Source organism: Myotis lucifugus, unplaced genomic scaffold (genome assembly GCF_000147115.1).
Source record: "Myotis lucifugus unplaced genomic scaffold, Myoluc2.0 scaffold_793, whole genome shotgun sequence".
Classification (NCBI taxonomy): Eukaryota; Metazoa; Chordata; class Mammalia; order Chiroptera; family Vespertilionidae; genus Myotis; species Myotis lucifugus.
In genome coordinates, this window is record NW_005871841.1 from 203713 (window position 1) to 215910 (window position 12198).

General features: G+C 49.1%; 2 protein-coding genes across 5 annotated transcripts in view; both read right to left on the bottom strand.

Annotated features, from left to right (window-relative positions):
* The window catches only part of LOC102418638 (leukocyte immunoglobulin-like receptor subfamily A member 5), a 42984-nt gene that overhangs the window by 4572 nt on the left and 26214 nt on the right, over positions 1-12198 (bottom strand). Inside the window, exons 1-4 of one of the 4 annotated variants that reach the window (XM_006106288.3) lie at positions 986-1098; positions 628-713; positions 473-508; positions 8-292 (exon numbers count right to left, since the gene is read on the bottom strand). In XM_006106288.3, coding sequence (XP_006106350.1) covers positions 8-292; positions 473-508; positions 628-661 — 355 coding nt within the window. In that variant the 5' untranslated portion in view covers positions 662-713; positions 986-1098. Of the gene's footprint in view, positions 1-7; positions 293-472; positions 714-985; positions 6128-12198 lie in introns of those variants that run through there. The other 3 variants (XM_023747103.1, XM_023747105.1, XM_023747106.1) reach the window with 3 other exon arrangements.
* Positions 6262-12198, bottom strand: part of LOC111823988 (leukocyte immunoglobulin-like receptor subfamily A member 6) — a 14630-nt gene continuing 8693 nt past the window's right edge. The window contains exons 5-10 of the mRNA XM_023747093.1: positions 10444-10626; positions 9975-10259; positions 9526-9828; positions 9013-9309; positions 8458-8760; positions 6262-6320 (exon numbers count right to left, since the gene is read on the bottom strand). Of these exons, the coding sequence (XP_023602861.1) occupies positions 6262-6320; positions 8458-8760; positions 9013-9309; positions 9526-9828; positions 9975-10259; positions 10444-10626 (1430 nt within the window). The remainder of the gene's footprint in view (positions 6321-8457; positions 8761-9012; positions 9310-9525; positions 9829-9974; positions 10260-10443; positions 10627-12198) is intronic.

Below are 12198 nucleotides of genomic sequence, written 5' to 3' on the forward strand. Positions count from 1 at the left end.
CTCTTACCTGTCACCACCAGCTCCAGGGGGTCACTGCGCTCTGACCAGCCAGCAGGGCTGCGATAGTAACAGCGATATATCCCTGCATATACATCTGTGATGAATGTGTTGGAGAACTTGGCCTTGTCCCTGGGCTCCAGTGGCTTCTCTATTTTCCATGGTGCTGGGCTTCCCTCTTTATCCAGACGGTACTCCTCAGCCTCTGGAGACCCCTGACACCAGATGGTCACCGGGCTCCCAGAAGGGATCACAGGGCCTGGCTCAGCCCAGATGGTGGGTTTGGGGAGGGACCCTGGAAGGAAACCAGTAGCTGGGTTCTAAGATATTTCACACCCTCAGACCCAGCTCTCAGCCCAGGACCTTCCCAGGTGTTACCAGTCTGTTAGCTCAGAACACTGTCCTTCCCCAGCTGCCTGGGGGTGGCCCTCGCCCCCAGTGAGGAGTGGGACCTGGGACACCTGGGGAGACTCACCTGCCTGCACTGGGGTCCTGAGGCCCACACTCAGCCCTGGAAGAGAGTCCCTGTGAGAGATTTGCCCTGAGCCCTGAGCAGCACCCTCCATCCCATGAGCCTCCTGAGTCCTGGGTCCTGACAGACCAGAGTTCTCCTCCCCACTCCCATCTCACCGAGGCAGAGCAGGGCCCTGAGGGTGGGGGTCATGGTGTCTCCTCTCTCTTCACCCCGCTGTGCAGATGCAGGAGGCCACAGTGTCCTATGAACAGACAGACACACAGGGTGGGGCCGTTGGAAGGCTGGCCCTTGCTCGCACGGGGCTCTCATATCAGCAGCCCACAGGAAAGGGAACATTCCCTTCCCAAATGCCCGTATCTGGTTTTCCTGGTGAAGCAGGAAATAGACCCGGAGCCTCCTGAGACGCCCCTTGCAGGTGAGGTGACCCAGGGCACATCCTTCCCCGTCAGAGCCTCCCCCACGGGGCCTCCTTCCTCCTCAGTCCGTCCGTCAGCACTGCCCTGGGGTCCTCACCATGGACAGTGCCACCCGGGCCCTGGAGATGCTCCAGGAAGACGTGGGTCCCTGTGGCCTGCAGAGCTCAGATCAGCAGGGACACACTCACCCTCTCACTGTGCAGCTCAGGGCGATGTCCCTGTGACAATGAGCACAGAGGGAAATGCAGGGAAATAAGGGAAGGAAACACGTCACTTCTCCCGGCCCTGAGTGTGGTTTTCTTTCTCTCACAGCTGCCCTCGAGGACTTCTCTTTTTTTCGTAGCCACAGCATCTACCGCCGCTTCTTGGAGACAAACTTCTGAGTTATTTTTCCTCCTCAGTGCCCCTTGCTTCCTGTGTTAAAGTCTCCTCTTCATCCTGTGGTCCAGCCTTCAAGCTTTAGGGCACATTGATTTGGGTTATAGTTCTGATTTTGATTTAAATAAAAGAAAATATTTAGTAATTATGTAATTATTTACTTATTTAGTTAGTTATTTATTAATATTATTTTTTGCTGCCTACAAGAGACCCTTGAAGCTCTCATTACGATCCTTGAGCAACCATATAACCACTGTTTTGAACTCTGTATCTAGTAGTTTGTTTGTTTCCATTTCATTAAGTTCTTTATCTGGAGATTTCTTCCTTTTTTTTTCATTGGCGATATGTTTCTCTGTCTCTGCATTGTGGCTGCTCCCCTGTGTTTGTTTATATGTATTATGTAGAGCTGCTATGTCCCCTAGAATTGGTAGGTTGGCCTTGCATAGTATGTGTCCTATAGGTCTCAGTGGCTCAGCGTCCCCAGTTACCTGAGCTGGGCCCTCTAGGTGTGCCCATGTGTGGGCGGTGTGCACTTTCCTGTTGTAGTTGAGCCTTGATTGCTATTGGCATCACTAGGAGGAATTGACCTCCATGCCAACTGGTTGCAAGGGCCAGCTGTGACTATAATGGAAGAGCTGCTGTGTAGGAGGCACTCTTATGGACCAGGACTTGCTTCAGTGTGGCTTTGGTGCTCACTGAGTCTGCCCCTTGAGTGTGTCTCTGGTGGATGTGTAGAGTTTTAATATGGCATTGTCTGAAACTGTTTGCTGGGTACAGTCATTCTGGGGCCTCCAGGGAGGTGTAAAGTCAAGTACTTCCTGGGGCACCTGAGAGGAGCTACAAAGTGATCTGCAGATGGCTGCTACTTGTGTTGGCCTTGGAAGTGCTCAGGGCAGGCCAAGCCGTGAAGCCAGGCAGGCTGCTGCTAATGGCAGGGATTTAGTCTCTTAATGAGTGTTATAGGGCACAGGGACACCAGCTGCTGCTTGTTTGAGAGATTTTAGGAAAGTCTGAGTCCTGAGCAAGGACAGGCAATTCTTATGGCAAATGGTGCTGCAAACAGCTGGGGTGGGGCTACGAAAGGGGTGGGGCAAGGTTACCACAAAAACAGTATTTTATGAAATGTTAAAGGGTCTTTTGTAGGAAGAAGAAGAAGAAGAAGAAGAAGAAGAAGAAGAAGAAGAAGAAGGAGGAGGAGGAGGAGGAGGGGGAGGAGGAGGGAGAGGAGGAGGAGGAGAAATAAATATGAGTGATAAAATGGCAATAAATACATGTTCATCAACAATTGAATCTAAAGAACAAAATAAATGTACAAGCTGAATGGATACAAACTCATAGATTCAGAGAACAAATTGGTTCTCACCAGATGAGCAGAGAGTGGGGGCTGGGTGAAAAGTTGAGTGGATTAAGAAGTACAAATTGATTGTTACAGAATAGTCAATGGGATGTAAGTACATCATAGGAAATATAGTCAATAATATTCCAATATCTACATATGATGTCCAATGGATATAAGATTTATCAGGATGATCACTTAGAAAATTATATAATGTCTACTCACCATGGTGTACTCCTGAAATTAATATTTAATTGTGTGTTAAATGTAGTTGAAAAATAAAAATGATTAAAAACCTTTAATTAAAAGTCAAAAGCTACTTAACAGAAAACTTCTACTTAAATAAAAGGGGGTAACTATTAAAATGTTTTAATTTATTACCAAACATTAAAAGATCAATGGACTGGCACAAGGGTTAGATCAAAGGACACCTGCCAATGAAACCAAATGTATGCAGCCATACAATCTGATCTCAAACAAAATCATTAAAGGGTATGTTGTATGAATAAAGAATGTGTTGTTATTATTTAATAAATTAGCTGATTGCTATATAAATATTCAACAATATGATGCAATAGTGTGTTATAAAAATCATTTTCACTTTTAAAATACTATATTAAACAGACACTTATCACCTATCCTTGAAATACATAAAGTCTGTACAAAATTGGAGAGTCAGCTGAACATTTATAGGATCAATGAAATGGGTGAAAAAAACTTTTTTATAAGAGCAAATGATCCAAATGCCTGGCCTAATATGTACAAATTATTAATCTTTGTATTATTTACATCATATAAATATAGATAAAGTTATTTGTAATGTATAATAAGGTAATATAAATAACAACAGAAAACATTCGTGTGTTTAAGACAAATATTGTACCTACAATATTTAACATTTATTAGGATAAACAGTCTCTTTACTTCTGTCCAACCTGCTCTCATGTGCACTATGTACCCTAAGTAAGTTGCAATTTAATTAGCAGTCAACCCTAAGAAGATATGAAAAGTCTCAAACCAGCCTGAAATAAGCGATATGCTAAATCAGAAAATAGTTGCTTGAATTTATGCATTATTAAGGAGAATGATGGACTTTTATCAAAACTTGGAGGCTGTCAGAAAGGCAGAGTAGACATCCTGAGAGGCATCAGCAGGATGGCAGAATAAGCGATTTCAACAATCATACCTGAATTCTGCATCAATTTTGAGAACCACCCACAGATGAGGGTTCCCTTGTGCAAGTCTGGGAGTCTAGCAGAGAAGTTATAGCTTTTGGCTTGAGCACAAAAATTGAGGATAGACACATTAAAGAGGATATGAAGACCAGTTTCCTTTGGAACCAAACCCAATCTGGCACTACTCCTGGGATGTGACCAAAAACCACCACCTGATGGTGGTGAACCCCATCTCTGAAATCACTCCACATCCACAATGCTGGGCTTCCTGCCAATTCACATTCTATTGCCATTGTGGGTCAGAAGTTCTCATGGGCCCGGATCAAATTCTGAATTGCATTTCAGGCCATATGCTTCCTTCAGAGCCCCAGTTTCTCACCTGGAAAGACTCACTGTGGGACTGGACTCAGGTGAGGCTGATCAGGCAGGTGAGGTCATGAGTTTGGAAAACACAATGATCACATGGGAAGGGTTTGCTGCACGTGATCAGCAACCACTTAGTGGTGGATGTGTCACTCATGCAGGGTGTGGCTTCCCCCCTAGTTCATCTCCACCTCAATACCTTGTGTGGGGAATAATGAGGGTCATAGACAGAAATGCTCTATCTGTGAGTAGTGACAAGTAGATTTATGAGTCATCAAATGAACATTGAGAAGAAGGTGGCCATGATTCCAGAAGACTCCATGGTTTCCATCCTGAACAAAACCACCCAACACTTCCCAACTTGTAATCATCATGGATTTCCTTGGAATTCCTTTATTTCCTTTATTTGCAAGGTTTATCTTAGGTGTACATCCTTAAATAATACACAATGTCTCCTTTTCTTTAATGTCTCTTTTTTAATGTTGGGTAAATGGAATAATCCTAAAAACATCATTTTATAATCATCTACATGTATTAGCTATTATATGTGATGATGGATATACATGACCCTTGCAATTTCAAGTTGTGCATTTTGATTGATATATACTATTTGATAATTTTTTATGCAGGACACCACAATTCCTCTTTTCTTGTGCATACAATCTTAGAGCGCTTTTTTCTGGGAAGGTGGTTAATAAGAATAACTCTTGTCAATGCACATGTGCACATTTTCTCTAAGGCATGTGCTTAAAGATGTAGCTGTGTGTCTCTAACTAGATGAGTGTCATGTAGTCTCTGAGTTGATGAATATAATTGGCACTCGTACAAATAATGCAGTAGAATTCTATGGACTCACGATTCTCTCCCACAACTGATAGTAAAACATTCCTTTGTGCATCTCATCTGGATACGTTGGGACTGTGGTCTTGTGTTTTCACAGAAACTGTGCCCCAACCTCGAAGTAGAAACCATCGTTACACATCAGCTAGAAGGGAACTTAGGAGCACTGTGGGGCTATCAGTGTGGTGTTAATGGTGTCCCACATGGGCTTGTACTGTTTTGTGAAAGTCAGTTTGTGTATCGCTTCCCAAGTCTGCGTGAGGACCTTACATGGGCACTTGACGTTGGCCATGAAGGGGGCACATACACCCGAGAAAGTAAACTATGCCAAGAATCAATGTTTTTATATTAAATTTATTGGGGTGCCATCGGTGAATGACATGGCATAGCTTTCAAGGGTGCACATCTGTAACACGTTTTCTATGTGTTGCATTGTGTTTTGGCCAATGGGGTTTTCAGAGGCAGCACAGACCAGGAAACCCCTTCAAACAACCAGGCCTTCATCCCAAGGGGTGAGGTTTCTGCAGAAAGTACACAGGTGGCCTCTGAGGGCAGGTGAGGGGTGCGTGGAGTCCAGAGAGGGCGTTAGGAACTCCTGTGGGTTTACCTCTTGCAGGATGGATTGTGCACCTTGTAGATTGATTCCAATAGATGGCATGCTCTGGACTCAGAAGATGGGGACTCCATACAGACATGAAGATCCGTGTGGTTAGAAATAAAGGAAAACATATTCCATGAAAATATAGGGAGGTGTGGGCCTGTACCTGCCATGTGGGATAAATGCTAATTTCACCAAAATGGGGAAAGTCAGAACCAGTCACAGGACTCACAGTGGTCGGGAGGGAAAGGACCACAGTTCAAGGGAAGGTCCAGAACTAGTCCCTGCACATGAGCGATGACTCCTCCAACTGCAAGTAGTCCCAGACAGGTCTCTCAGCATATGTTCCACATTATCTTCCAGAACCTTCCCAAGATCCTCCTCTCTGAACCGTGCATTGTTCCCTCCATGTTCATGTCCTGGCTGCTTCCTGGGTCTGTTTCTGGCTGTTTTGAGACCAAAAGAGCAGCACCCCGAGTGCCACCAGGACCAATCCAGCCACGCCCAACCGGATGGAATTCTCCATGGTGTAGTCTTGTGGGTGGGAGGCTGGAAATTGTGGGAAAACAGGTCACAGAGTTCAGGCCAGGACAATGTCATCCAGACCTGGATGTCCACCCAGGCACCCTCTCCCCTCGACAGGACACCACCATCTGTGCTGAGCCCATAATAGACAGTGTCTCCTACTCACCAATCTTGGGGTCTGAGTTGTTCTGTGATGGGCTGATGGTGTCAGCTGCTCCTGAGAAGCAGATAGGAGTGGGGCTGTGTGAGGAGTTGATGCCACTCAAGCCCAGTGTCCCCATAGCTCTCCCCTTTCTCATGACCTAACTGCTACCAGTCCCTCCATGAACCCTTTCTCTACTGGAGAAGGGTCCTGCCTGCTTTCATGGATTCTTTCAGGCTCCCTGGGAATTTTGAGTTTAGACTTTACTTCTGAGTCACTTTGGATCAGAGTTTGGCTTTTCCTGGAGAATTCAGGATTGAGCAGAAATATGGGCTCACGATTTGGAAAATGGTGAGTCTTTATTTATTTAAAATCCTTACCGGAGGATATCTTTTCCATTGATATTCAAAGAGAGTAAAAGGGACAAGGGGTTGGGGAGAGAGAGAGGAAGACAAAAACGTTGATGTGAGAGAGACATATGGATCGTTGCCTCCTGCACAAGGCCTGACAGTCGCCAGGGATCACACCTGTGACCTTTGTCTGGGAATCAATCCCATGGACCTGTGGGGCATGAGCTGATGTTCTAAGCACTGAGCCACAGCGGCCAGGGCCATAATTAGTTATTCTAATCTGTCTGCTCATTGTGGATTCTGTACCAGGGAAGCTAACTCATCTGCATATGAGAGCTTATATTTTTGCAACAGCGAGGACCCTGGATCCATGCATTTGGTCTCTAATATGTAGACATTCATATATGTAAAACCTGAGCAATTATTGAGTTAGGAGTGTGGACAAATTATGAATAAAACTACAAAATGCACCTGAAGTCAAATATTAACCATTTTACCCAGCTGGAACAGCCAGTGCTTTAGCGTCGACTGAAGAACAGGAGATCACAGTTCCATTCCTGTTCAGGGTACATGTTTGGGTTGTGGGCTCCATCCCCTGTGTGGGGCGTGCAGGAGGCAGCAGATCAATGATTCTCTCTCATCAATGATGTTACTGTATCTCTCTCCCACTACCTTCCTCTCTGAAATCAATAAAAATATATTTTTTAAAAATTAACTTTTATAGCATCTTTTATAAGAAACTTCATGTTAATAAGAAGTTATTCCTCATAATAAATACATAGATTTGCTATAATCCCAATAACAATAAGAATAAATCCATGTTTTTGATGTCATAAATGTTTGCAGGTTAAAATTTTATATGCAAGTATCTACAAGTTCCCAGCAAATGAGCAATAATAGAGAAGTATGTGCAGAAAATGGAGAGCAAACTTGAATTTCATACAATGTCTGGGCAGGACCCCCTAGCTCCTCATGAGCCCTCCATGGTCCCCCTGAGTCTCAGGTGGGCACTGAGGGCCTGGAGGCCTCCAGGGGGAACAGGGCCTTGCATAGTGGTGCCCACAGGTGGGGACACTTCTCACTATAGCAGTGGGTACGGCACCGTCACCTACAGCAGGTCCCACCTTGGGCAGAGCAGCCACCTGTCCTGCTCTGAGAAGCTCAGGGACCCCACCTGTGTGGTGAGGGCTTCCATCCAAGGGGCTCTGGAAATGAGCAGCCCAGGGAGTGTCCCCCTGTCCTCTCTCCAACTCACTGGCCTCTGCTCCTCCCTCAGCCTTGGGCCCAACATATCCCTCTGCCATGACCACTCCACCTGTCACCTGCCTCACTTCTCCCTCTTAGGCCTGACTCCTTGGGGTGTGGGGAGAATCATCAGAGACCTTGGAACCCAGTAGTTCCATGAAATTTCTCCCGGACTCATGGCCCCCCTGGGACACAAGCCTGTCTTTGAGTTGAGGGTCATGGTGGTGGGGCACTAGATCCTCTAAGAGACTAAAAACTTCCCTGGAGTGGTCACTGTTCCCTCTGAGCAAAGGGGACCAAGGGTTGATCAACTGTGGACATGGTCCCTGTTGTTGGGGAGCTGGGGTACCAGAGGGTCTAGGGAAGGAGGAAACAAAGTGTGAGACTCTGGGGCCAACCCTGGGCTCCCCACCTGACTCAGACTCCTCCTGCATCTGCCCTGTGGCCCCTCAGACCCTCCCAGTGCCCACCTGGTACCTTCTGGACCAGGTGAGGGGGAGGGATGAGCCGGGGGAGGTGGGTCTCATCCTATAGCCCCTCACTCCCTTTCAAGCCCATAATCCTGTGGACAAGACCCTGAGCTGACAGCTCAGCAGACAGGGCCGGGGGTTCCTCACCTGAGACCAGGAGCTCCAGGGGCTCACTGGGGAGGGACAGAAGGTAGGGGGAGGTGCTGCGTGAGCTGTAGCACCTGTAGGTGCCCCCGTGGGCTGAGGTCACAGGGCTCATGGAGAACTCTGCCTGGAACTGCTGAGCTGGGTGCTTTGATGTAAGATGCAGGGGAAGATCAGCTGCAACCTCCTTGGACAGAAGGAACGTGTCCCTCGGGCTCTGTGACTGACACAGCAGGGTCACGTGCTCTCCTGAGGCCACCCTGGGGCCTGGCTGCACCGAGAGGGAGGGTCTGTCACGCAGCCATCCTAGAGAGAGGGAGGGAGGGTGAGGGCTGCCTGCCAACTGTGCTGTGACCTGAGAGTCCCCAGACCTCTCTCTGAGGACCCTCCTCTCTGTCTGTCTCTGTTTCTCTGAGTCTCCTCCTCTCCCCTCCTACCCCCTGCCTCTCTGTCTCTCTCCCTCCCTGGGGCCTGCCCTTTCATTCTGGCCTCCCCACCTGAGACCCCAGCAGGGCCTGTGCAGAGTCTGGTCCCTGACTGAACCCACTGGCTCCTCACCTGCCACCAGGATGTCCAGGGGGTCACTGGGGGCCGACCACTCAGAGGAGAGCTTGTATCCACCGTAGCATCTGTACCGGCCCCCGTGGGAGCTGCTCACAGTGTCCAGGGGGAAGTGGGCCTGAGAAAGCCCAGCCTGGGGCTGCAGGACAAGGCTCTGGGGGAGGTCCCATCCCCCCTCCTTGTGAAGAGCGAATCTGTCATACCTGACATCAGAGCGACACTGGAGGGTCAGGTTCTGTCCAGCGGCCACGATGGGGCCCTGCTGGCTCAGGAGGGAGGGCTTCCCAGACTCACCTGGGGAGACCAGACATGAATTACAGGGGTTGCTCCTCCCATAAATCTCCTTCTCCTGGCCTGGCCTCCAGGTCTCACTGTCTCTCTCTGTGTCTCTGATCCAGTAGCCCCTGTGCTTCCCTCCCCTTCCCCTCTCAGATGGGGCTCCCCTCACAACAAACATGCCCATATGTGTCTGGTGCCACAATCCATGGATGGAACAATAATGGGACTCACCTGGGACCAGGAGCTCCAGGGCATCGCTGGAGTTTGAGCACACCTGGGGGCTGTTTCTGTAACAGCCATAGCATCTGAAGGTCCCCCTGTAGCTGAGGGTCACGGGGCCCACAGGGAACAGGGCCTGGTACTTCCTGCTGGGCTGTGGCTGTGAGTCCAGGGCCCAGAAGAGCCTGTGATCTCCTTCTTTCGTCAGAATGAACCTGGCAAACCCGTCCCATGAGCCACACTGGAGGGTCACATTCCCTCCTGAGGCCACGACAGGGCTGGGCAGGGCTGAGAGGCTGGGTTTCCTGGAGGATCCTAGGAGAGGAGGGGGCAGCGTGTTAAATGGGGCTCACACCTCCCTCATGTCCCCCAGAGCTGGGCTGTGAGAGGGAGACACCCTGAGAGCAGACCCCCTTCCTGAGGACAGAGCCTGAGGCTGGGATCCCTGAGTGTCCTCTCACCTGTCACCACCAGCTCCAGGGGGTCACTGCGCTCTGACCAGCCAGCTGGGCTGTGAGAGTAACAGCGATATATCCCAGCATCAAGCTCTGTCATTTCTGGGATGGAGAACATCACCTTGTCCCCAGGCTTCAGTGGCTTCTCTATTTTCCATGGTCCTGGGATTCCCTCTTTATCCAGATGGTACTCCACAGCCCCTGGGGTCCCCTGACACCAGATGGTCACGGGGCTCCCCAAGGGAATCACAGGGCCTGGCTCAGCCCTGATGGTGGGTTTGGGGAGAGGCCCTGGAAGGAATCCAGTAGCTGGGTTTAAGACATTCCCACCCTCAGTCCCAGCTGTCAGGCCAGGACCTTCCCAGGTGTTCCCTGTCTGTCAGCCCAGAACTGCTGTTCTCCATCCCGAGCTGCCTGGGGGGTGGCCCCTCATCCACAGTCAGGAGCGGGACCTGGGACACCTGGGGAGACTCACCTGCCTGCACCGGGGTCCTGAGGCCCACACTCAGCCCTGGAAGAGAGTCCCTGTGAGAGATTTGCCCTGAACCCTGAGCAGCACCCTCCTCCTCATGAGCCTCCTGAGTCCTGGGTCCTGAAAGACCAGGGCTCCCCTCCCCCTCCCATCTCACCGAGGCAGAGCAGGGCCCTGAGCGTGGGGGTCATGGCGTATCCTCGCGTTGCACCTGCTGTGCTGATGGAGGAGGCCACAGTGTCCTCTGAACAGACACACAGGGTGTGGCCCCTGGGAGGCTGGCCGTCGCTGTCACGGGGCCCTCAAGTCAGCAGACCCACTGAAAGGGGAACATTCACTTCCCAGAGGCCTGCATCTGGTTCCCATGGTGAAGCAGGAAATAGACCCAGAGCCTCCTGAGACGCCCCTTGCAGGTGAGATGACCACGGGGTCTCCTTCCTCCGCAGCCCGTCCATCAGCGCCTCCCTGGGGTCCTCACCATGGACAGTGTCGCCCGGGCCCTGGAGACGCTTCAGGAAGACGTGGGTCCCTGTGGCCTGCAGAGCTCAGATCAGCAGGGACATGCTCACCCTCCAACTGTGCAGCTCAGGGAGCTGTCCCTGTGATAATGAGCACAGAGGGAAATGCAGGGAAATAAGGGAAGGAAACACGTCACTTCTCCTGGCCCTGAGTGTGGCTTTCTTTCTATCATACCTGCCCTCACGGACTTGTCTTTTTTTTCTTAGCACAGCATCTACCACACCGTCCTGGGGACAAGCTTCTGGGTCATTTTTTTCCTCCTCAGTGCCCCTTGTTTCCTGGGTTAAATTTTCCTCCTCATTCTGTGGTCCTGCCTTCAAGCTTTAGGGGACACTGATTTAGATTAGAGTTCTGATTTTGAATGAAAACAGATATTTATTTGTTGTTGTTGTTTTTGCTGTTGTTGTTATTTGCAGCCTACAAGATTCCCACTTTATTTACTTATTTTAAATCATTATTGTTGAGAATATTACAGATATCACCTTTTTCTCCCTATGCCCCCATCCTCCTCGTCCCACCCTGCCCCAGGCCTTCATCACCCTATCACCTGTGTCCATTGGTAATGCATATATGCCTATAAGTTTTTTGATTTATCTCTTCCTGACCCCCTCCTCCTTCCCTCTGAGACTCATCAGTCCATGCCTGTGGTTCTCTCTTATTCTCATCTGTTTATTTTATTCATTAGAGTCCTTGTTTATTTATTTTGATTTTTAAAATATATTTTAATTGATCTCAGAGATGAAGGAAGAGGGAGAGAGAGATAGATATATCCATGATGAGAGAGAATGATGGGTCAGTTGCCTTCTGCAAGTCCCCCACTGGGGATCGAGCCCACAACCCTGGCATGTGCCCTTGATCAGAATCGAATCTGGGACCTTTCAGTTCACAGGCCTATGCACTATCCACTGAGCCAAAATAAACTAGGGCTTATTTTGATTTTTTAAAAAATATATTTTATTGATTTTTCACAGAGAGGAAAGGAGAGGGATAGAGAGTTAGAAACATCAATGACAGAGAAACATCGATCAGCTGCCTCCTGCACATCCCCCCACTGGGGATGTGCCCACAACCCAGGTATGTGCCCTTGACCGGAATAGAACCCGGGACCCTTCAGTTCATAGGCTGACGCTCTATCCACTGAGCCACACCAGTCAGGGCTGACTTTTAGATTCAATTGTTGATGGGTACATATTTATTGCCATTTATCATTCATATTTTTCTTTCCTCCTCCTCCTCCTC